This window comes from Pan troglodytes, chromosome 19 (assembly GCF_028858775.2).
Source record: "Pan troglodytes isolate AG18354 chromosome 19, NHGRI_mPanTro3-v2.0_pri, whole genome shotgun sequence".
NCBI classification, from domain to species: domain Eukaryota; kingdom Metazoa; phylum Chordata; class Mammalia; order Primates; family Hominidae; genus Pan; species Pan troglodytes.
The window spans coordinates 10956993-10978367 of NC_072417.2; the positions used below are offsets into that span (position 1 = coordinate 10956993).

Below are 21375 nucleotides of genomic sequence, written 5' to 3' on the forward strand. Positions count from 1 at the left end.
GATCGCACCACTGCACTCCAGCCTAGGTGACACAGTGAGAGCCTGTTGAAAGAAAGAGAGAAAAAAAGAAAAAGAGAGATAGAAAGAGAGAGAAAGGGAGGGAGGGAGGGAGGGAAAAGGAGAGGAGAGGAGAGAAAGGCAAGGCAGAGGAGGGAGGGGAGCTTGGCCAAGGTGGTGGCACCTGGGAGGCTTATCTGGCATCCTGGCAGCAAGGCTGGGAGGCTGGTGGTGAGCACCTGGCCCATGCTGATCTTCCCACCTCCCTGGCCTCTACTGACATGTAACTTGTTCTGCTCGGCCATTGAGTGCCACTCTCTGCTTTTTTTTCTTTGAGACAGAGTCTCTGTGGTCCAGGCTGGAGTGCAGGAGTGCAATCTCAGCTCACTGCAACCTCCGCCTCCCAGGTCCAAGGGATTCTACTACCTCAGCCTCCAGAGTCACTGGGACTACAGGCACCTGCCACCACGCCCAGCTAATTTTTGTATTTTTAGTAGAGACATGGTTTCACCATGTTGGCCAGGCTGGTCTCACACTCCTGACCTCAAGTGATCCACTCGCTTCAGCCTCCCAAAGTTCTGGGATTACAGGCGTGAGCCACCGCGCCTGGCCATTCTCAGCAATTTAATTTAATTTAATTTTGAGACAGAGTCTTGCTCTGTCACCCAGGCTGGAGTGCAGTGGCATGATCTCAGCTCACTGTAACCTCTGCCTCCCAGGTTCAAGCCATTCTCCTGCCTCAGCCTCCCAAGTAGCTGGGACTACAGGCATGCACCACTAGACCCAGCTAATTTTTGTATTTTTAGTAGAGACGGGCTTTCGCCATGTTGGCTGGGCTGGTCTTGAACTCCTGACCTCGGGTGATCCGCCTGCCTCGGCCTCCCACAGTGCTGGGATGACAGGCAGGAGCCAGCACACCCAGCCCTACTGTCTGCTTTGGTGTCCATGTGCCACCTGCTTTCCATTCTGCTTGTTCCAAATCCAGGTCTCAGCCAATGTGCTGGTCCTTTCACTACTTCTGGGAGCTTGGGAGCTCTTAGCAGCCATTACCCGCCCATGATTGGGTAGGAGGGACTCTACGGTACACAGAGGCCTCCCCCTTAGGCCTTTCTAGCTGGACAGCACCCTCAGGTCCTCACTCGCTGTCTCCTGGCGCCTTGTTGAACACAGAACTTTTCTCTGGGGGCTTCAGTCTCGCAGGGGCATTGCTGGAGGCCAGACAGTGGCTTCTAGATTAGGATCCTCCTCAAGCTGATGGGGGTTCTTCTCCTACTGGGGCTCAGCCCAGAGTGCTGGGGCTCCGGGTTTCTTCTCAGGGACCTACAAGCCTTTAAGCCTCTCTGGCTTTTCTTTTCTCATCTGCTGGGCAAAATCCACTTTCTTTCTTTTTAGGTGGAAAAACAATGTTTATGTCCAGATGCCCGGTCCCTGTGATGATAGTGTGGATTGGGTGCAAAAATGCTTCAGCATTTTGGTTCTTAACACTTAAAGGCAGACTTTTAGAATAAGAAAACAAACCAAAACAGCATTCCAACATTCTTACATTGATAGCACGGATTCCAAGACTTTTATCTCTACTGCAGAATTACAAAAGTCTGCACAAGAATTCAAGCAATTATCTCGATACCATCTGCACCTGAGTGCAGTGCATAGACAAGGCCCCACCTGCTGCTGCGGAAAGGGGCAAAGAATAGAAAAACAACCACTTAAGAGCAAAATGTGACCTCACTACCTATCCAAAGGATGATCATTGATGTCCTGAGAGAACCAAGAAGTCACGCACTGGAGGACCCCTGACCGGGAGGAAAGGCATGGGTCTTTACTCAATAGATCTTGAATAAGAACACTCTCTTGCAAGACACAGTTGGGTCACAGCTGGCCTTGTGCAATGAAAACCAAAGGGGAACTTCTGCTTACTGGGTTTCTACAGATAGAGATGAAACTACATCCTCTCTCTCAAGAAACAGGAAAAACCACGCAGGATGAGTGAGGATGTGCGGTGGGTACCCACACACCCACCATGGGGGTGTGCAGCAAAACCAACTGCAGCAGGTGTTTTGGCAAGAGCTAGCGGGTTTTTTTGTTTGTTTGTTTGTTTTTTGAGACAGAGTCTCGCACTGTTGCCCAGGCTGGAGTGCAGTGGCGCGATCTTGGCTCACTGCAAGCTCCGCCTCCCAGGTTCCAGCGATTCTCCTGCCTCAGCCTCCCGAGTAGCTGGGGTTACAGGCGCCGGCCACCACGCCCGGCTAATTTTTTGTATTTTTAGCAGAGACAGGGTTTCACTGTGTTAGCCAGGATGGTCTTGATCTCCTGACTTTGTGATCCACCCGTCTCAGCCTCCCAAAGTGCTGGGATTAAAGGCGTGAGCCACCACGCCCGGCCAGCTAGCGACATTTTAAATGTACGCTTCCTTTAATCTGATTTTTCTCCTTTTTGGAACAGGGTCTCCCTGTCACCCAGGCTGGAGTGCAGCAGTGCAATCACAGCTCACTGCAGCCTTGACATCCCAGGGTTCAAGCGATCCTCCCGTCTCAGCCTCCCGAGTACCTGGGACTACAGGAGCGCACCACCACACCCGGATAATTTTTTGTAGAGATGGGGTTTCACCGTGTTGCCCAGGTCACTCCCAAACTCCTGGGCTCGAGTGATCTGCCTGCCTTGGTCTTCCAAAGTCCTGGGATTATAGGTGTGAGCCACCATGCCCAGCCTTAATCATTTTAAGGGGAAATGTAACCATTTTAGAATAATGTCCTACAAAAATGTGAGTACAAGCAAGCAAAGACATTTGCAGAAAGATTTTCACAGATGATGTGAGTCTAATGCCAAAAAACTAAACACAGCCTTTTGGCTATATTGCTAGAAGAGTGGCTGTCTCAGTGTGTTCATGCTGCTAAAATAAAATGCCACGGACTAATTGATAAATAGTAGATCGTTGTTCCTTACAGCTCTGGAGGCCAGGACGTCGAAGATCAGGTGCTGACGGACTCCGTGCCCAGTGAGGGCTGCTCTTTGCTTCCAAGATGGCGCCGTGCTGCTTGTTACATGGCAGAAGGCAGAAAGTCACAGGGCGTCACACAGCTCCCCTGCCCCTCTTTATAAGGTCATAATCCCATTCTTGAGGCCCCTTCTTCATGATTTAACCACCTCCTAAGGGCCCCCCATCTTAATACTATCACATCGGGGATTCAGTTTCAACATAAGAATTTTGGAGGGACATATACATTCAAACCATAGCACTGATGACATAAATGATGGGGCCGGGTGAGGTGGCTCACGCCTGTAATCCCAGCACTTTGGGAGGCCAAGGAGGGCAGATCACCTGAGGTCGGGAGTTTGAGACCAGCCTGGTCAGCATGGTGAAACCCCGTCTCTACTAAAAAATACAAAAATTAGCCAGGCGTGGTGGCGGGCGCCTGTAATCCCGGCTACTCAAGAGGCTGAGGCAGGAGAATCGCTTGAACCTGGGAGAAGGAGGTTGCAGTGAGCCAAGATCGCACCATTGCACTCCAGCAGCCTGACAGGGCGAGGCTCCGTCTCAAAAAAAAGAAAAAAAATGATGGCATAGCTGAGCTATAAAGCACCAAGCAGCCATTAAAAATAATGAGTAGATCTATACATGGCAAGGGAAAAGTCCAAGATGTACAGTCAGCCTTCTGCATCTGCCAGTTCTGCAGCTACAGATTCAACCAACTCTGGAATGAAAATACAGAATTCTCAGGATGCTGAGAAGTCAAGATCCAAATTTTTGTGTCCACAGGTTCCACAGGGCTGACTCGGGGCCTGGGACCTGAGCATCCAGGATTTTGTTATCTGGCAGGTGGGGGGGCCTGCTTCATGTTAATTTCTTTTTTTTTTTTTTCCTTTGGCAAAGTGTCTCCTTCTTTTTCCCACATACAGATACAGAGAAATCTTCACAGGAGAGTAGGACTTCTGATATATTTCCATGTAGTGTTTTTTTGTTGTTTTGTTGTTGTTTTTGAGACAGAGTCTCACTCTGGAGTGAACTGGCATGATCTCAGCTCACTGAAAGCTCCACCTCCCGGGTTCAAGTGATTCTCCTGCCTCAGCCCCCCGAGTAGCTGGGATTACAGGCGTGTGCCACCAAAACTGGCTAATTTTTGTTTTTTTTCCCTGAGATGGAGTCTCGCCCTATTGCCCAGGCTGGAGTGCAATGGCGCGATCTTGGCTCATTGCAACCTCCGCCTCCCAGACTCAAATGATTCTCCTGCCTCAGCCTCCCAAGCAGCTGGGATTACAGGTGTGCGCCATGATGCCTGGCTAATTTTTTGTTATCTTTAGTAGGGATGGGCTTTCACCATGTTGGCCAGGCTGGTCTTGTACTCCTGACCTCGTGATCCGCCCGCCTCGGCCTCCCAAAGTGCTGGGATTACAGGCGTGAGCCACCACACCCGGCCGCACTGTACTTTAAAAATGAGTATTGCTACTGCAATATTATAGGGTAATAGCAGCACAGGCCACACTGAGCCATCAGTGTCATCGGTTTTGAGAAGAGACCCGCTGGAGCCAGGCTCTTTAGCTCCTTCTGAGAAACCCTACGGAAAGAGGCGTGGAGCAGGCCCAGCCGGGAGCCCAGGGACAGTGGACTCCGCACACCGAGACCCGCCTGAGCAGCAGAGAATGGCTTCCGGCTTCCGCACACCGAGACCCGCCGGTGCAGGGGTGAATGGCTTCCGGCTACCGCACACCGAGACCCGCCTGAGCAGCAGAGAATGGCTTCCGGCTTCCGCACACCGAGACCCGCCGGTGCAGGGGTGAATGGCTTCCGGCTACCGCACACCGCGACCCGCCGGTGCGGGCTTCCTGGGACTTCCATTGTTGATTTGTTGGGGCAAGATTTTCTTTTGATTTCTGTGACTGTTGTCTGTGTAATCATTAAGAAAAAAATGTTATGATAAACGAACCATATTGGCTGACAGCGAGAGTGGTTAGGGGTGACTAAGGTGTTGAGATTGAGGCCCTAGGACAGGAAGGTGGAGCCATTTAGAAATGGGGAATTCAGCCGGGTGCGGTGGCTCATGCCTGTAATCCCCACACATTGGGAGGCCGAGGCGGGAGGCTCACTTGAGCCCAAGAGTTCGAGACAAGACTGGGCAATACAATAAGACCCTGTCTCAAAAAAAAAAAAAAAAAAAAAGAGAGAGAGAGACAAGAAAAAAAAGAAAGAAAAATGGGGGATTCAGGAAGGGAGCTGAGCTTACCTCGAGATGGTGCATATAAGCTAATGATGGGAGCTGGCTAGAAGACAGGAACTGAAAATTGGGGGGAGCTCAGGTGTGGCTGGTGTTTGCACCTGTGATGGCAGGTAAGTCCTCAGGAGCCTGGCATGAAAACAGGGGCCTAAGACCTGAGGCCTGGCCGCTGCCAAGGCTCAGAAGGAGAGGAGAGCTGAGGAAGGAGACTAAGAAGTCCCAGAGCCAGTAAAGCAGTTAAGGGAGAATTCCGGAGAGAGGAGGACTCACAGAGTTAAGGGAGAATTCCGGGGAGAGGGGGACTCACACAGTTAAGGGAGGATTCCGGGGAGAGGAGGACTCAGAGTTAAGGGAGGATTCCGGGGAGAGGGGGACTCACACAGTTAAAGGAGGATTCCGGGGAGAGGGGACTCACACAGTTAAGGGAGGATTCCGGGGAGAGGGGGACTCAGAGTTAAGGGAGGATTCCGGGGAGAGGAGGACTCAGAGTTAAGGGAGGATTCCGGGGAGAGGGGACTCACACAGTTAAAGGAGGATTCCGGGGAGAGGGGACTCACACAGTTAAGGGAGGATTCCGGGGAGAGGAGGACTCAGAGTTAAGGGAGGATTCCGGGGAGAGGAGGACTCAGAGTTAAGGGAGGATTCCGGGGAGAGGGGGACTCACACAGTTAAAGGAGAATTCCGGGGAGAGGAGGACTCAGAGTTAAGGGAGAATTCCGAGGAGAGGGGGACTCACACAGTTAAAGGAGGATTCCGGGGAGAGGGGACTCACACACAGATGCCCCTCCACGGATGATGGGGTTACGTCCCAATAAACCCACTGTAAGTTAGATACATTGTTAAGTCAAAAATGCATTTAATACACCTAACCTCCCCAATGTCATAGCTTAGCCTAGCCTACCTTAAACGTGCTCAGAACAGTTACATTATCCTGCAGTTGGGCAGGACAGATGTGAGCCAGGCTAGAAGGGCATCAGTCACCTTCGAGAGAAAGGGCAGGACAGAGGTAAGCCGGGCTAGAAGGGCATCAGTAACCTTCAAGAGAAGGGTCAGGACAGATGTGAGCCAGACAAAGAACATCAGTGACCTTCGAGAGAAGGAAATGTCAGGACAGATGTGAGCCGGACTAGGAGAACATCGAAAGGGTCAGGACAGATGTGAGCCAGATTAGAAGAACATCGGTGACCCTCAAGAGAAGGAAATGTCGAGACAGATGTGAGCTGGGCTAGAAAAGCATCGGTGACCTTCGAGAGCAGGGTCAGGACTGCGGTTGAGATGGAAGCTGACTTTGTAGAAGAGCATCGGTGACCTTCGAGAGAAGGGTCAGGACAGCGGTTGAGATGGAAGCTGACTTCGTAGAAGAGCATCGGTGACCTTAGAGAGAAGGGTCAGGACAGCGGTTGAGATGGAAGCTGACTCTCGAGAAGAGCACCGGTGACCCTCAAGAGCGGGGTCAGGACAGCGGTTGAGATGGAAGCTGACTTTCTAGAAGGGCACCGGTGACCTTCGAGAGCGGGGTCAGGACAGCGGTTGAGATGGAAGCTGACTTTCTAGAAGGGCACCGGTGACCTTCGAGAGAGGGGTCAGGACAGCGGTTGAGATGGAAGCTGACTTTGTAGAAGGGCACCGGTGACCTTCGAGAGAGGGGTCAGGACAGCGGTTGAGATGGAAGCTGACTTTCTAGAAGGGCATCGGTGACCTTCGAGAGAGGGGTCAGGACAGCGGTTGAGATGGAAGCTGACTTTCTAGAAGAGCACTGGTGACCTTCGAGAGCAGGGTCAGGACAGCGGTTGAGATGGAAGCTGACTTTCTAGAAGAGCATCGGTGACCTTCGAGAGCAGGGTCAGGACAGTGCTTGAGATGGAAGGTGACTTTGTAGAAGAGCACCGGTGACCTTCGAGAGAGGGGTCAGGACAGCGGTTGAGATGGAAGCTGACTTTCTAGAAGAGCACTGGTGACCTTCGAGCGCAGGATCAGGACAGTGCTTGAGATGGAAGCTGACTTGCTCGGCAGGAATGCATGTGGGGATGGGGGCGGTGGACTCCCTTGACGCACTAACAAAACCGACAGGCTGTGGGGGGAGTGGGATCAGGAAAAGCAGGGGGACCCCTGTTCACTTCTGCAAGCAGAGGGTGAAAGGGGACAGTCTCTGAGGACCTGGGTGGGGCAAAGGACAGACCCCAGGACTGGACAGCTAGGGAAAGTGGTGTGGTGAGTTGACAGCAGGATATTGAGAGTGGCATGTACACAAGTGGCTTAGCTTTTGCCGCTCCTCTTCTATGGCGGGGAGTAAGCCAGTGATTAAACCTCTTGAAATCTCAGCATCCCATCTACAAACGGAGGGACTTTGACAAAGTTCCCAACACGGAAACAAACACACCACCCAACCCCGATGCTCTAATTCCAACCTTCATGCCCCAATTCTGAGTTTCCCAACTGGAATGCTGGGGCCACCGCAAAGGTATCCAGCAAATGGCCAGATACTGATCCCTTTAGCCTTGGGGCTGTGGAGGGAGGGAGGTGTCCCCAGGCCCATCACTTCTGGCCCCAGCAGCCTCTTCTGTTGAGGGAAGAGGAGTTACTCATGTCATCACTTCTGTTTCAAGTCCTGAAAAGGTCAGGAAGCATTGCCTATGCAGTCATGCGAGGTCTCAAGCACAAGATTTGGGGCTTTTGGAAGGATCAGGTTCTTCTGATCGCCCACCTCCCTCTGACCAAGCCCCTTCTCCATCCCAGTGACACTGCTTTGTTCTTAGTACTGTCTCCCTTGCACCAGGGGTTACTCAGAGGGTTCTCAGATGTTCTTTCCAAAGGCCACAAGGCCTCATCTCAACTGTGCCCCACAGCCTTATGGGTCGATCATCCGAAATACAAAATGCTCCAAAATCCAAAACATTTTGAGTGCTGACATGACACCCAAAGGAAGTGCTCACTGAAGCGATTTGGATTTGGGATTTTCCGATTAGGGATGCTGAACTGGCATGTATATAATACACATATTCCAAAATCAAAAAAAAGCTGAACTCCAAAACACTCCTGGGCCCAAGCATCTCAGGTTAGGGATGCTCAACCTGTATTTGCACAGAATTCGGGAGAGAGTTTAGGTGCTATTGTTGAATGGGTGGCTACCTCAAGTCAAACGGTGCCCTTTCCTGTACTAGGTGACAGTGCCAAGCCTGCCCTCCCCTGTAAGGTCAGAAAAACCATGAGCAACGTGTGTCAATGAGGGCAGCAGCTTCCAAACAGACACCTGGGGAAACCTGGAAATCTTCAGTGATGTTTTGGTGGAGTGAGAACCTCTACAAAGGTTTGATTCTAACTTCACTTTTAAATGCATTTAGTTTTAGTTCTAAAAACTAAACATTAAAAATGGTAATAACACGACACGCATCCTCAAATGTCTTCTGGGGGCAAATGTAGGATGTCGGAGGCCCTTGCTTCTGTTAACCTCTTTCTCCGAGGGCTGTTCACGGCCATGAAGACTTCAGGAGACAAAGAGCCTGTTACCACCTCTGTTTAATTGAAGAGCCTCTACCACCGCAAGAAGAGCTGTTTAAAACAAAACAAAATGGATACTATTTGCAAATTCTTAGCTGGATTAAATAAAGATTTCTCTATTCTGTGCAACCCAGAAGTAAACTGGGGTTGATACACACACATTTTCATCCATAACCTTGGTTTAAAATGCTTCCTATTTGCTGGAATAGTTTTCAATGCTTTTACTGATTTCCTTTGAAAAATATTTGAACTCATAAAATATATTCATAAAATACTTTTATCTATTTTGTATAGTGGGAATCCAATGTAAAATTTTGTCCCATAAATTTGAAAACTGCTGGTGTAGTACAAAAGGCATGGATGTTGGAATGAAGGCTGGAGCCAAATCCTGGCTCGCCCCCTTACTAGTCACATAGCAAATCCTGGCTCACCCCTCACTAGTCACATATCAAATCCTGTCTCACCCCTCACTAGTCACATATCAAATCCTGTCTCACCCCCTTACTAGTCACATATCAAATCCTGGCTCACCCCCTTACTAGTCACATATCAAATCCTGGCTCACTCGTCACTAGTCACATATCAAATCCTGGCTGGCTCACCCCTTACTAGCCACATATCAAATCCTGGCTGACCCCTCCACTAGGCACATACCGAATCCTGGCTCACCCCTCATTAGTCACATATTGAATCCCAGCTCACCCCTTACTAGTCACATGTCAAATCCTGGCTCACCCCTCACTAGTCACATATCAAATCCTGGCTGACCCCCTTACTAGTCACGTATCGAATCCTGGCTGACCCCCTGACTAGTCACATATCAAATCCTGGCTCGCCCCTCAGTAGCCACATATCAAATCCTGGCTCACTCCTCACTACTCACATATCGAATCCTGGCTCACCCCTCACTAGCCACATATCAAATCCTGGCTCGCCCCCTTACTAGTCACGTATCGAATCCTGGCTCGTCACGTATCGAATCCTGGCTCACCCCTCACTGGTCACGTATGGAATCCTGGCTCGCCCCTCACTGGTCACGTATCGAATCCTGGCTCGCCCCTCACTGGTCACGTATCGAATCCTGGCTCGCCCCTCACTGGTCACGTATCGAATCCTGGCTCGCCCCTCACTGGTCACGTATCGAATCCTGGCTGACCCCTTACTGGTCACGTATCGAATCCTGGCTCGCCCCTCACTTGTCACGTATCGAATCCTGGCTCACCCCCTTACTAGTCACATATCAAATCCTGGTTCGCCCACTTACTAGTCACATATCGAATCCTGGCTCGCCCCTCACTAGCCACATATCAAATCCTGTCTGGCTCACCCCTCACTAGCCACATATCAAATCCTGGCTCACCCCTCACTAGCCACATATCAAATCCTGGCTCACCCCTCACTAGTCACATATCAAATCGTGGCTCATCCCTCACTAGTCACATATCAAATCCTGGCTCACCCCTCACTAGTCACATATCAAATCCTGTCTCATCCCTCACTAGTCACATATCAAATCTTGGCTGACCCCTTACTAGTCACATCGAATCCTGGCTCGCCCCCTTACTAGTCACATACCAAATCCTGGCTCGTCCCCTTACTAGTCACATACCAAATCCTGGCTGACCCCTTACGAGTCACATATCGAATCCTGGCTCACCCCTCACTAGTCACATATCAAATCCTGGCTTGTCCCCTTGCTAGTCACGTATCAAATCCTGGCCGACCCCTTACTAGTCCCATATGAAATCCTGGCTGACCCCTCACTAGTCACATATCAAATCCTGGCTTGTCCCCTTGCTAGTCACATATCAAATCCTGGCCGACCCCTTACTAGTCCCGTATCAAATCCTGGCTGACCCCTTACTAGTCACACATTGAATCCTGGCTCACCCCTCACTAGGCACATATCCTTGGGCCTGTCACTTACCCTCTTTGAGCCTCCAAGTCCCATCCACTAAACGGAGCTCAACTTAGCAGGAATTTCATCCGATGAGATAATGTATCCAGGACACAGTAAATACGCAGTTACCTTTTCCTTCCCACCCCACCAACAAATACAGATAGCACTGAATCGCCCAGGCCCTCTCATGACCTAAGATACCACATGCAGGCCACACGGCAGCTGGGCTGTGCAGCCAGGGCCCAGGGCTACCCCAACTAACCTCCACTCCCCTCAGCACCCTCCTCTGACCTCCGAGCTAGCCAGCTGCTGATCCAAAGCTCTGGATCCTTTAGGGCCGTGCAAAGATGTGACAGACATGGGTATGAGGCTGTGGGGGACTCTGTGTGTAAACTGATGTTTCTTTATATAGCATTTGATATTGGGTGTGGGTATGAGGTTGTGGGGGGCTCTGTGTGTAAACTGATGTTTCTTTATACAGCATTTGATATTGGGTGTGGGTATGAGGCTGTGGGGGACTCTGTGTGTAAACTGATGTTTCTTTATATAGCATTTGATATTGGGTGTGGGTATGAGGCTGTGGGGGACTCTGTGTGTAAACTGATGTTTCTTTGTACAGCATTTGATATTGGGTGTGGGTAGGAGGCTGTGGGGGGCTCTACGTGTAAACAGATGTTTTCTTCATAGAGCATTTGATATTGGGTGTGGGTATGAGGCTGTGGGGGACTCTATGTGTAAATGGATGTTTCTTTATATAGCATTTGATATTGGGTGTGGGTATGAGGCTGTGGGGGACTCTATGTGTAAACAGATGTTTTCTTTATATAGCATTTGATATGTATTCCATTTGCCTTCTAAAGCCCTCCAGCGGCTGCTCCAGTCGGTCCACTGCAGCGCTTGATTTTGTGAAGAACCCTGTGGAATGTGGTCTCTGGCAGCTGAGAAGTGCCTTCCTTTTCCATCAGCACAAAGCAAACACATGAAGGGAGCTGGGGTTTCTTGCCACCATTTCACCTGAGACCCCTGAAAGCTGCAGCCCACTCTGCAAATACTTTTCTTGGCCCTGGAAGTAGAGGGAAGTTTGCTGAGAAGCTGTTCTTAATTTCTCACTTGTTGAAAAATTACCCAAAACAGGAGGCAAGACAATTGTGCAAATTCCATTTGATGACTGAGCAGAAGCTCCCAGAGCCCTCGGATGAAGTGAGCAGCATTCCCAGGAGGCGGGACGTTGGACGCTATTTTTATTTTAACATCTCATATTGCCCCAGGTTCTCTGAGTCAACACCCTCAAAGGGGACAGACAGAAACAGAAAGGAACTTTTGGGCTGATTATAAGGATTCAGCTGGCCTTGGGAAAAGTCTAAACATCTTTGAAACACAATTGGAAAGTAATCCAAACAGCCTGTGAGTTCAGGCTTCCCAGTTAGAACTGCCTGTCCCAAGTTAATCTTGCTTAGTTTTTTTTGGGCATCATACCTAAAGAAGAAGAAGAAGAAAAGGCAAGAATAAGTAAAAGGAAAAAAAAGAAAAAGAAAGGCAGGCAAGAATTTTTGTCCCTGCCGGGAGAAGAGTCTGGTCTGTGGACACCAGACACCTAAGCAAGTTTTTTGGAAGGGAGGCTTTGGCAACTCTCGCAATTCGCATTCACAGGAGACGTGCCCTGTTTTCCACAACAGGCAGCCTCGCCACCAGCCCCAGGAGGCAGGAAGCTCTCTTCTCAGTGTCTGCAGGTTTATCCCTAAATGCTACGGAAGCAACAGCTGCCAGGGGAAGGGGATACTGCTCAGTCTTTTAAAATTCTCGTGTAAGCTCGATATTACAGTCATGACCTAAAAAGGCAAAGACCAGATATGCTGAGCTCGCTGCGGATGTAGCCTGCACACGGCCGCAGGATTTGTCACCACTCAGCCATGTTTAAAAAAGCCAGTCCAGGCAAGACAGCCACAGGCTCCCGCCCACAAGTGATCACGAACACACTTCACACTGCCTTATGGCAGAGCAAGTGCATATAGCCCGGTCTTGTGTGACCTTCACAGCCAATATTCATTATAATCCCCTCTCACCAATATTGAAAATGGATGCTCAGGGGATCAGTGACTCGCCTGGTGTCAAAGTGCCAGGTCCAAATCAAGACCTGCAGATCAAGTCTTCTGTGGACGCTTCCAATCCCAGGCTGCTTTCATTTCTGATGGACACGTCCTTCATGTCCCACAGATCCATGGATCGCCGGCATCTTCCCTCCTGTTCACATAGGTGAGAAGGAAGGAGCTGGCAGGCAATGCCCTTCCAGGTGGGCTACAGGGAAGGCTCTTTTCTCATTAGGTTGATCCCTTGGCTTCCCTAGTAAAGTGGGGAGCTGTTGAAAAGAAAGAATGGAAACGAGGTAATGATCCTGGAGCCTAATGGAAGGGCCGCAGCCAGTTTTCCCCTGTTGAAAGGACACAGGACTTCCCAAAGAGTTTTCATGGCAAAAACGTCCAACCAGCTACTAAGGAAACAGGATGGACTCATGCGTGCAGGAGAGAAATCACTAAAGGACACAAGACTTCCCAAAGAGTTTTCATGGCAAAACGTCCATCCAGCTACTAAGGAAACAGGATAGACTCATGCGTGCAGGAGAGAAATCACTTGGCCGTCACTGGAAGAGCAGGCTGTGATGGGAACGGTAAGGACAGAGAAGGGAACGTTCACAGGATAGAAATTCACAGGGCAAGTAGGGTTCCAAGTCAGAAGCAAAACGCTTTACACAACATTACAGACAGGCTCCACTGCAACTGGACAGGTCAGGACTGGGCTCAGTCGGCCACATTCTGCTCCCACGCGTTGCTTCCTTAGACTGTCAGGGAAGGGAGAAGGGCAGCCACCGGGAGCGGCCAGGGTCACGGGCTTGCTAATTCTTTCCTAGAGTCTGTTCTGTTTTCTGTCAGCAGTAAGGAAATACATTCTAGCAAATGACATCCAGTAATGCTTTAATTAACTGCAGTATTTTGTGCTCCAACATGCAGGCAGAAATCACTTCCAGATGGAGAAAATGAAAGCTATTTACACAAAGAAGCAATCCCTTTATTTTAAGGAAATTTATATCTCCCAAAGGTGTAGAACTTCGAGGGTCCAAGAGGCTATTCTGATGAATACTAAAACAGGACTGGGAATTTTTATTTAATATATAAAATGTCATCGTACCCTTCATGTAGGCCAGCATTTCAGGTGTCCATGTTTCTAAGGCTTTTGCTTAAATTGCCCATTGCAGCTCTATTTTATTTTTAGGAATCTGACTTGGAGTAGACGAGAAGTGTGAGACACTTGCTGTCACCCTCAAGCAGGCAGGTTGTTCTGAGTGCTCTTCCTAGGGAAGGAATCCCGTTTCCAGCAGGTTATTCCGAGTGCTCTTCCTAGGGAAGGAATCCCGTTTCCAGCAGGTTATTCCGAGTGCTCTTCCTAGGGAAGGAATCCCAGTCACCCTCAAGCAGGCAGGTTGTGGCAGGTTGTTCTGAGTGCTCTTCCTAGGGAAGGAACCCCATTTCCAGCAGGTTATTCCGAGTGCTCTTCCTAGGGAAGGAACCCCATTTCCAGCAGGTTATTCTGAGTGCTCTTCCTAGGGAAGGAATCCCATTTCCAGCAGGTTATTCCGAGTGCTCTTCCTAGGGAAGGAATCTCATTTCCAGCAGGTTATTCCGAGTGCTCTTCCTAGCAAAGGAATCCCATTTCCAGCAGGTTATTCTGAGTGCTCTTCCTAGCGAAGGAATCCCATTTCCAGCAGGTTATTCCAAGTGCTCTTCCTAGGGAAGGAATCCCAGTCACCCTCAAGCAGGCAGGTTGTGGCAGGTTGTTCTGAGTGCTCTTCCTAGGGAAGGAACCCCATTTCCAGCAGGTTATTCTGAGTGCTCGTCCTAGGGAAGGAACCCCATTTCCAGCAGGTTATTCCGAGTGCTCTTCCTAGGGAAGGAATCCCATTTCCAGCAGGTTATTCCGAGTGCTCTTCCTAGGGAAGGAATCTCATTTCCACAGGTTATTCCGAGTGCTCTTCCTAGGGAAGGAACCCCATTTCCAGCAGGTTATTCCGAGTGCTCTTCCTAGGGAAGGAATCCCATTTCCAGCAGGTTATTCCGAGTGCTCGTCCTAGGGAAGGAATCTCATTTCCACAGGTTATTCCGAGTGCTCTTCCTAGGGAAGGAACCCCATTTCCAGCAGGTTATTCTGAGTGCTCTTCCTAGCGAAGGAATCCCATTTCCAGCAGGTTATTCCAAGTGCTCTTCCTAGCGAAGGAATCCCATTTCCAGCAGGTTATTCCGAGTGCTCTTCCTAGCGAAGGAATCCCATTTCCAGCAGGTTATTCCAAGGAATCCCATTTCCAGCAGGTTATTCCGAGTGCTCTTCCTAGCGAAGGAATCCCATTTCCAGCAGGTTATTCCGAGTGCTCTTCCTAGGGAAGGAACCCCATTTCCAGTAGGTTATTCCGAGTGCTCTTCCTAGGGAAGGAACCCCATTTCCAGTAGGTTATTCCGAGTGCTCTTCCTAGGGAAGGAACCCCATTTCCAGTAGGTTATTCCGAGTGCTCTTCCTAGGGAAGGAACCCCATTTCCAGCTGTGCACATGCAGCATTTCCCCTGGCATTCTTTCAACAGGGAACCAGATCTCCTCATCCGATGGCAACTCAGGAAGGGTTGGTGTCATACCCTGCATCGAGCAGCAGCCTCGGACCTGCCCCCACGCTCTGCGTGCCCTGTACTGGTCATGCTGGTCTCAGCTTGTCTGCTCTCAGTCCTGTCTGATCTGCACAGAGAAGCCACCCTAGACATAAGAAATCAGGCACCCCTTCTCGGGGGTGGGCAGAGCCCTGGGTACTGGCTCTTTGTTCTTCGAGAGAGGAAGGAGTGGCGGTAGTTAGCTTCAATCCCTGAGCTGGGTTTGGAGATCAGAACACCTTGTCCATTGCGGCTCCTGTTTCATTGTTAAGAGTCCACACAGGATGTTCTCTGGCCTGGACACCGCTAAGCCAGCTTTCAGACAAGTCCCCTCAGTAAGAGCAGAGTGAACTCTTTATTGATTATACAAATTACCACTATTTATTTTAAACCCAAAGTGACTTCAAAGTTGTTTTTTGGTTTTTAAAAGGGCTAGAGAAAATGGACTGAGGGGAAGGAATGGGCACAATATCTAGGTTTAGCTGAATCACAGAGCTGTTAGCTGCTGCTTTCATCCACAGGTACTCCTTTTACATTATTATTTTTTAGAGAGTCTTGCTCCGTCACCCAGGCAGGAGTGCAATGGCATGATCTCGGCTCACTGCAGCCTCTGCCTCCTGGGTTCAAGCGATCCTCCTGCCTCAGCCTCCTGAGTAGCTGGGATTACAGGCGCCCACCACCACACCTGGCTAATTTTGTATTTTTAGTAAAGACAGGGTTTCACCATGTCGGCCAGGCTGGTCTCGAACTCCTGACCTCACATGATCCACCTGCCTCGGCCTCCCAAAGTGCTGGGATTACAGGTGTGAGCCACCATGCCCGGCCTATTTTTTAATAGAGATGGGGTCTCACTCTGTTGCCCAGGCTTGTCTTGAAGTCCTGGGCTCAAGCAATCTTCCCACCTCAGCCTCTCCAAGCACTGGCATTACAGGTGTGATGCCACAGTACCCGGCCTAGGGTGCCCCTTTGATACGTTATTTTTGAAGTGATGTTAATAAATAAAGCTTCTGCTTGGGGGTTGGTCATCAAAACAAGAAGAATCCTCATCAGTATGGAGAGAGCCCAATTCTGGGCATGGTCCCCACCACCACCAAAAGTTTTTTTTTTTTAACTGAGTCTCACTCTGTCTCCCAGGCTGGAGTGCAGTGGCGGGACCTCGGCTCACTGCAACCTCTGCCTCCCAGATTCAACTGATTCCCCTGCCTCAGCCTCCCAAGTAGCTGGGATTACAGGCACCCGCCACCTGTTTTTTGTTTTTTGTTTTTTGTTTTTTTTTTTTTGTATTTTTAGTAGAGATGGGATTTTGCCATGTTGGCTAGGCTGGTCTCAAACTCCTGACCTCACGTGATCCGCCCACCTCGGCCTCCCAAAGTGCTGGGATTACAGGCGTGAGCCACCGCGCCTGACCCAACACAAGTTTAAAATGAAAGCTGTTATCAGTAGAGAATCTTCACCACGTTGGCACCAGCTCAAGTGTAGTGTCTGCGCACTTTTAGCTTAGAGTCAGAAAAAGAGACATGTATGAAAATGTGTGGCAGGAGCCCTTCCATAAAGCAAATCTCTCTGTTGCAATGGTTCTTAACAAGGTGTAAACGTTATAACTACCTATGGAACTTTTAAACCTGTATGCCAGGCCCCATCCAAACTTACTGACTCAAAATCTCCGGGCATCTGTTTTTTTGTTTGTTTGTTTGTTTGTTTGTTTTGAGATAGAGTCTCACTCTGTCACCAGGGTGGAGTGCAGTGGCGTGATCTCGGCTCACTGCAATCTTTGCCTCCCGGGTTCAAGTGATTCTCCTGCCTCAGCCTCCCAAGTAGCTGGGAGGTGTACACGCCACCACAGCCCGGTAATTTTTGTATTTTTTGTAGAGATGGGGTTTCACCATATTGGCAAGGATGGTCTCAATTTCCTGAGCTTGTGATCCGCCCGCCTCAGCCTCCCCAAGTGCTGGGATTCCAGGCGTGAGCCACGGCGCCCGGCCGGCATCTGTATATTTTAAAAGGCCCCAGTGGTTCTGATGCACACCCCCAGAAGAGAAACACAGCGTCTCTACACAGTACTCAGTCCCCATCAAGGAGACATTTAACAGAAACTCCTACTGACATCCATTGGCTCCTTGGGGATTACTGACAATGTAACAAATCAAGACAGCAACTTCCCTGGCTGTGACCACCAACTGTGGAAAACAGCAGCTTGATAGCTCAATGCTGTGATGGAGCCGTCCGGAAAACGACTCCTCAACAACGAACCAAAAAGAGAAGTGGTGATCTGTACACAAACGCCAGGAGTGACAAGAACCAGGTGCAGGAGTCCACTGGCTTTCCCCAGCTCTCCTGGGTTGAGGACAGACGGCTGAACTGGCTGTGCTATTTGGAGATGGGCCCCACCGCCCCTTTTCAACTGTACGGCTCAGGCTGCTTAACCATAGCAACCCCATGGGCTGGGGTGGGGGCATCTACAGGGCTTCCTGGGGGCTCTCCCGACTGCCACCCCCCGCCCTTGTCTTATTTGTAATCTTTTCCTAATAGACCTCAACTAAAGGCCGCACCTCCTTCTCGCAACACTTCTTTTCTCCTCCGCATTCTCAAATTTGAGACGCTTGATGCGTGAGAGTCAAACCAGCTAGCAAGGACAGCCTGGAAGCCGATGAAGAAATGACGCTCAGGATCAGAGCTGGACGGCATCGGGGAGAAAGCCTGGCAGAGAAGGCAGGGGCACAGAGCAGTGGTTATGTTGGGAAACAAGGTGGGGATGAGGAAATCAGGTTTCCAGGCAGATTTCCAAACCTTATTCCTACTGTACGGGTGTTACAAGTTTTATGGATTTTAAGGAAATTTCCTCTGTCCTGAAAACTTTTTGAGACGGGGTCTTGCTCTGTCACCCAGGCTGGAGTGCAGTGGTGAAATCTTGGCTCACTGCAGCCTCCACCTCCCGGGTTTAAGTGATTCTCCTGTCTCAGCCTCCCCAGTAGCTGGGATTACAGGCACTCGCCATGACACCCAGCTAATTTTTTAATTTTTAGTTGAGACAGGGTTTCGCCATGTTGGCCAGGCTGGTCTCGAATTCCTGACCTCAGGTGATCCACCTGCCTCAGCCTCCCAAAGTGCTGTGATTACAGGCATGAGCCACCACACCCAGCCAATTTTTTGTATTTTTGGTTTCACCAGGTTGCCCAGACTGGTCTCAAACTCCTGAGCTCAAGCAATCTGCCCACCTCAGCCTCCCTAGCAGTTGGGACTACAGGTGCATGCCACCACACCTTGCAAATTTTTATTTTTGTAGACATCTGTATGTTGCCCAGGCTGGTCTCAAACTCCTGGACTCAAGTGATCCTCCTGCCTTGGTCTCCCAAAGTGTTGGGACTACAGGCATGAGCCGCCGTGCCTGGCAAGATATCATTCTTCAGCAAAAGCAGGCAGCAACAGCAGCGGTTTGCCTGTAGCTGTGGTCATGGTTAACTGAGGCCTGGTTTCAAGGGAACCGAGTGAATCAGGATAACGGCTTGATATGCTGCCGTTCTCTGGATGCAGGATGACATGAGAGGCTGGGAGCAGTCTCTTCGGCAAGCCCTGCTGCAGAGAGCCCGCGGTGGACAGGAAGGGCGGGGGGGCGGGCAGGCTGCGTGCCAGGCCAGGCTCTCAGCCTGGTCTTTAAGGTCCATTTTCTGTTCCTGAGGCATCCAGAACCCCAGACTCCTTCTCATAACACAGGAACACATCACTGGGACGCTGCACATCAACTTTGCTATTTCAGATGATGCTGGAAAGTGCTGTGGACCTGAAGGTGAGTGGGCAGAAAGGGGTTTGAGGGTATGGACTTCCTGGGCGTTCCCGTGGCTTCATCTGATGAGAAAACCTAGGAAACGTCTTCCAAGTGAACTTCCTGGTTTCCCTTCCCTAGAAGCCAGGAGCAGGGTGGGAGTAAAGAAATGGAAGAAGGGGCTGGGCTCGGTGGCTCACGCCTGTAATCCGATACTCAGGAGGCTGAGGCAGGAGAATTGCTTGAACCTGGGAGGCGGAGGTTGCAGTGAGCCAAGATCGCGCCACTGCACTCCAGCCTGGGTGACAGAGCGAGACTCCGTCTCAAAAAAAAAAAAAAAAAAAAAAAGGAAAGAATCTGCTCACACAACCCGGCGAGTGTGCCAGGCAGAGCCCTCTGTCAGATCTGGGTCTGCCCATACCCAGGTCAGCAGCACCAGGGCAGACAGGATACCTGCTTGAAGGCCTGGCACATATGACCTTCCTGGGTGACAGACACAGAGGACATCTCACCTTTGGAGACAACTGAGAAATGGCGAGAACACAGGGATAACTTGGTCAAGTAAGGTCATCACAAGTACGATGAACAAAATATGGGCCAGAAACTGGGATTTCCATGAGAATACACCTGGTTCCACTGCCTCCATAAAGAACCTGTAATCTGCCACTTCATTAACTCAGGCCCGAGGGCCAAACCCAGAGATGGGAGAGGAAACTCAGCTCTGGCTGAAGGGAAAACCTCAACCAGCCACAGAGGGAGGGAGGGAGGAGTGAGATCCAGGCTTCCTTGTTCAAGTTGCCTGGACGGGTGGGGCCCACGTGTCAGAGGGTGTGACTGCCATGGGGAGGCTACATGAGTCAAGGGCAGCTCAGGGACCTATCCTCCACTGCTGCCTCTGCTTCACGAACCAGAGATCACCTAAATCGCCCTCTTAGAGCCCAGCCCTTACTCAGCGTCTCTGATTAGGGCAGGAAGTAAGGCGGCATGGGAGAGACTCAGTAACAACCCGCATGTCCCAGGAAGTTTGAAGACCGACGATGTGAGAGTGCCGGGGAGCATAGGAGAGGTCGGGGGCTTCTGGGGAACGGGCGCTGAGGGTCTGCAGCCAGGAGCAAAGGGCCCCTTGCTGCTGCTACAGTCTCTTTTTAATGAGTTTCTCGAGCTTGCGGATGCGTGATGACTCTTGCTCTGGTGTTGGCGCCGTCAGGGACAGTGAGCCGGAGCTTTCTGCCCCCGAGGGCGGTGCGGGGAGCCGCTGGCGCAGGAGTTCCAGCATGCTGCTCTGCTCACTCCTCTTCAGCCCCTGAGGTTGAGAGAGAAACAGAACCGTCACGAAGTCTGGGCCAGAATGGCCCATGGGGGAGAGCGCAGTATCTGGATATGGGGTCAGCAGAGGCTCTGGAGACAGCATAGTTACTCCAGGCTGAGGGTGAACCGTTTCCTCAAGGGACTCACCATCCCCTGGGTAGTAGCGTGGGAGGAAAAGAGAGGGGAAGAAAAGGTAAAGGAAGGGAAAGAAGCGGCTGACAGAGGAGAAAGGACAGGTCAAGCAGGTGGGAAGGACAACACGCCTGTCCTCATCCCCCTGCCCCTGCCCCATCCTCCCTGTGCAGGTGGTCTCAGCGGGGCATGCAGGGCCTGTCAGAATCCTGAAGTGCACATGCCCGGGGCCATCCTCCTCCAGAGGCTTCTCTGAATCCGGTTTGCTCCGTGGAGCCAGGCACATGCATTTTGAGAAAGCCCCCCCGGAACTTATATCCCAATTCCCGGTTAAGAACCGCTGAGTGTGAGGAGGATGAGCAGGTGTGGACCAAACGTCCCGGCACAAACCTTCATGTCCAGTATCTTCTGAAAGGTTTCTGCGTTGCAGTCTGTGAGAAGTTTGATGTAGTTGTCAACAAACACCACCAACGGTTCATGAGGGGCCATCACTACCTACAGCGGGAGGAGACAGGAGCAAGACCCTCAGGAAAACTCACTACCCACCACGGGAGGAGACAGGAGCGGACCCTCAGGAAAACTCACTACCCACCACGGGAGGAGACGGGAGCGGACCCTCAAGAAAACTCACTACCCACCGCGGGAGGAGACGGGAGCGGACCCTCAGGAAAACTCACTACCCACCGCGGGAGGAGACGGGAGCGGACCCTCAGGAAAACTCACTACCCACCACGGGAGGAGACGGGAGCGGACCCTCAAGAAAACTCACTACCCACCGCAGGAGGAGACGGGAGCGGACCCTCAGGAAAACTCACTACCCACCGCGGGAGGAGACGGGAGCGGGCCCTTCAGGAAAACTCACTCCTCACTTGCCAGCCGAGCGCT

General features: G+C 50.8%; 1 protein-coding gene across 5 annotated transcripts in view; it reads right to left on the minus strand.

The window, feature by feature from the left end:
* Nucleotides 1–8705: 8705 nt before the first annotated feature.
* Nucleotides 8706–21375, minus strand: part of VPS53 (VPS53 subunit of GARP complex) — a 240471-nt gene continuing 227801 nt past the window's right edge. For 2 of the 5 annotated variants that reach the window (XR_010152741.1, XR_010152740.1), the window contains 5 exons: nucleotides 20881–20985; nucleotides 20000–20353; nucleotides 17840–17987; nucleotides 12708–12961; nucleotides 8706–8756 (listed from right to left, as the gene is read on the minus strand). Coding sequence is in view for 1 of the 5 variants with exons in the window: in XM_009431509.5 (XP_009429784.1) it covers nucleotides 20183–20353; nucleotides 20881–20985 (276 nt within the window). In the remaining 4 variants the exon portion in view is untranslated. Of the gene's footprint in view, nucleotides 8757–12707; nucleotides 12962–17341; nucleotides 18178–18535; nucleotides 20354–20880; nucleotides 20986–21375 lie in introns of those variants that run through there. The other 3 variants (XR_010152739.1, XM_009431509.5, XR_010152742.1) reach the window with 3 other exon arrangements.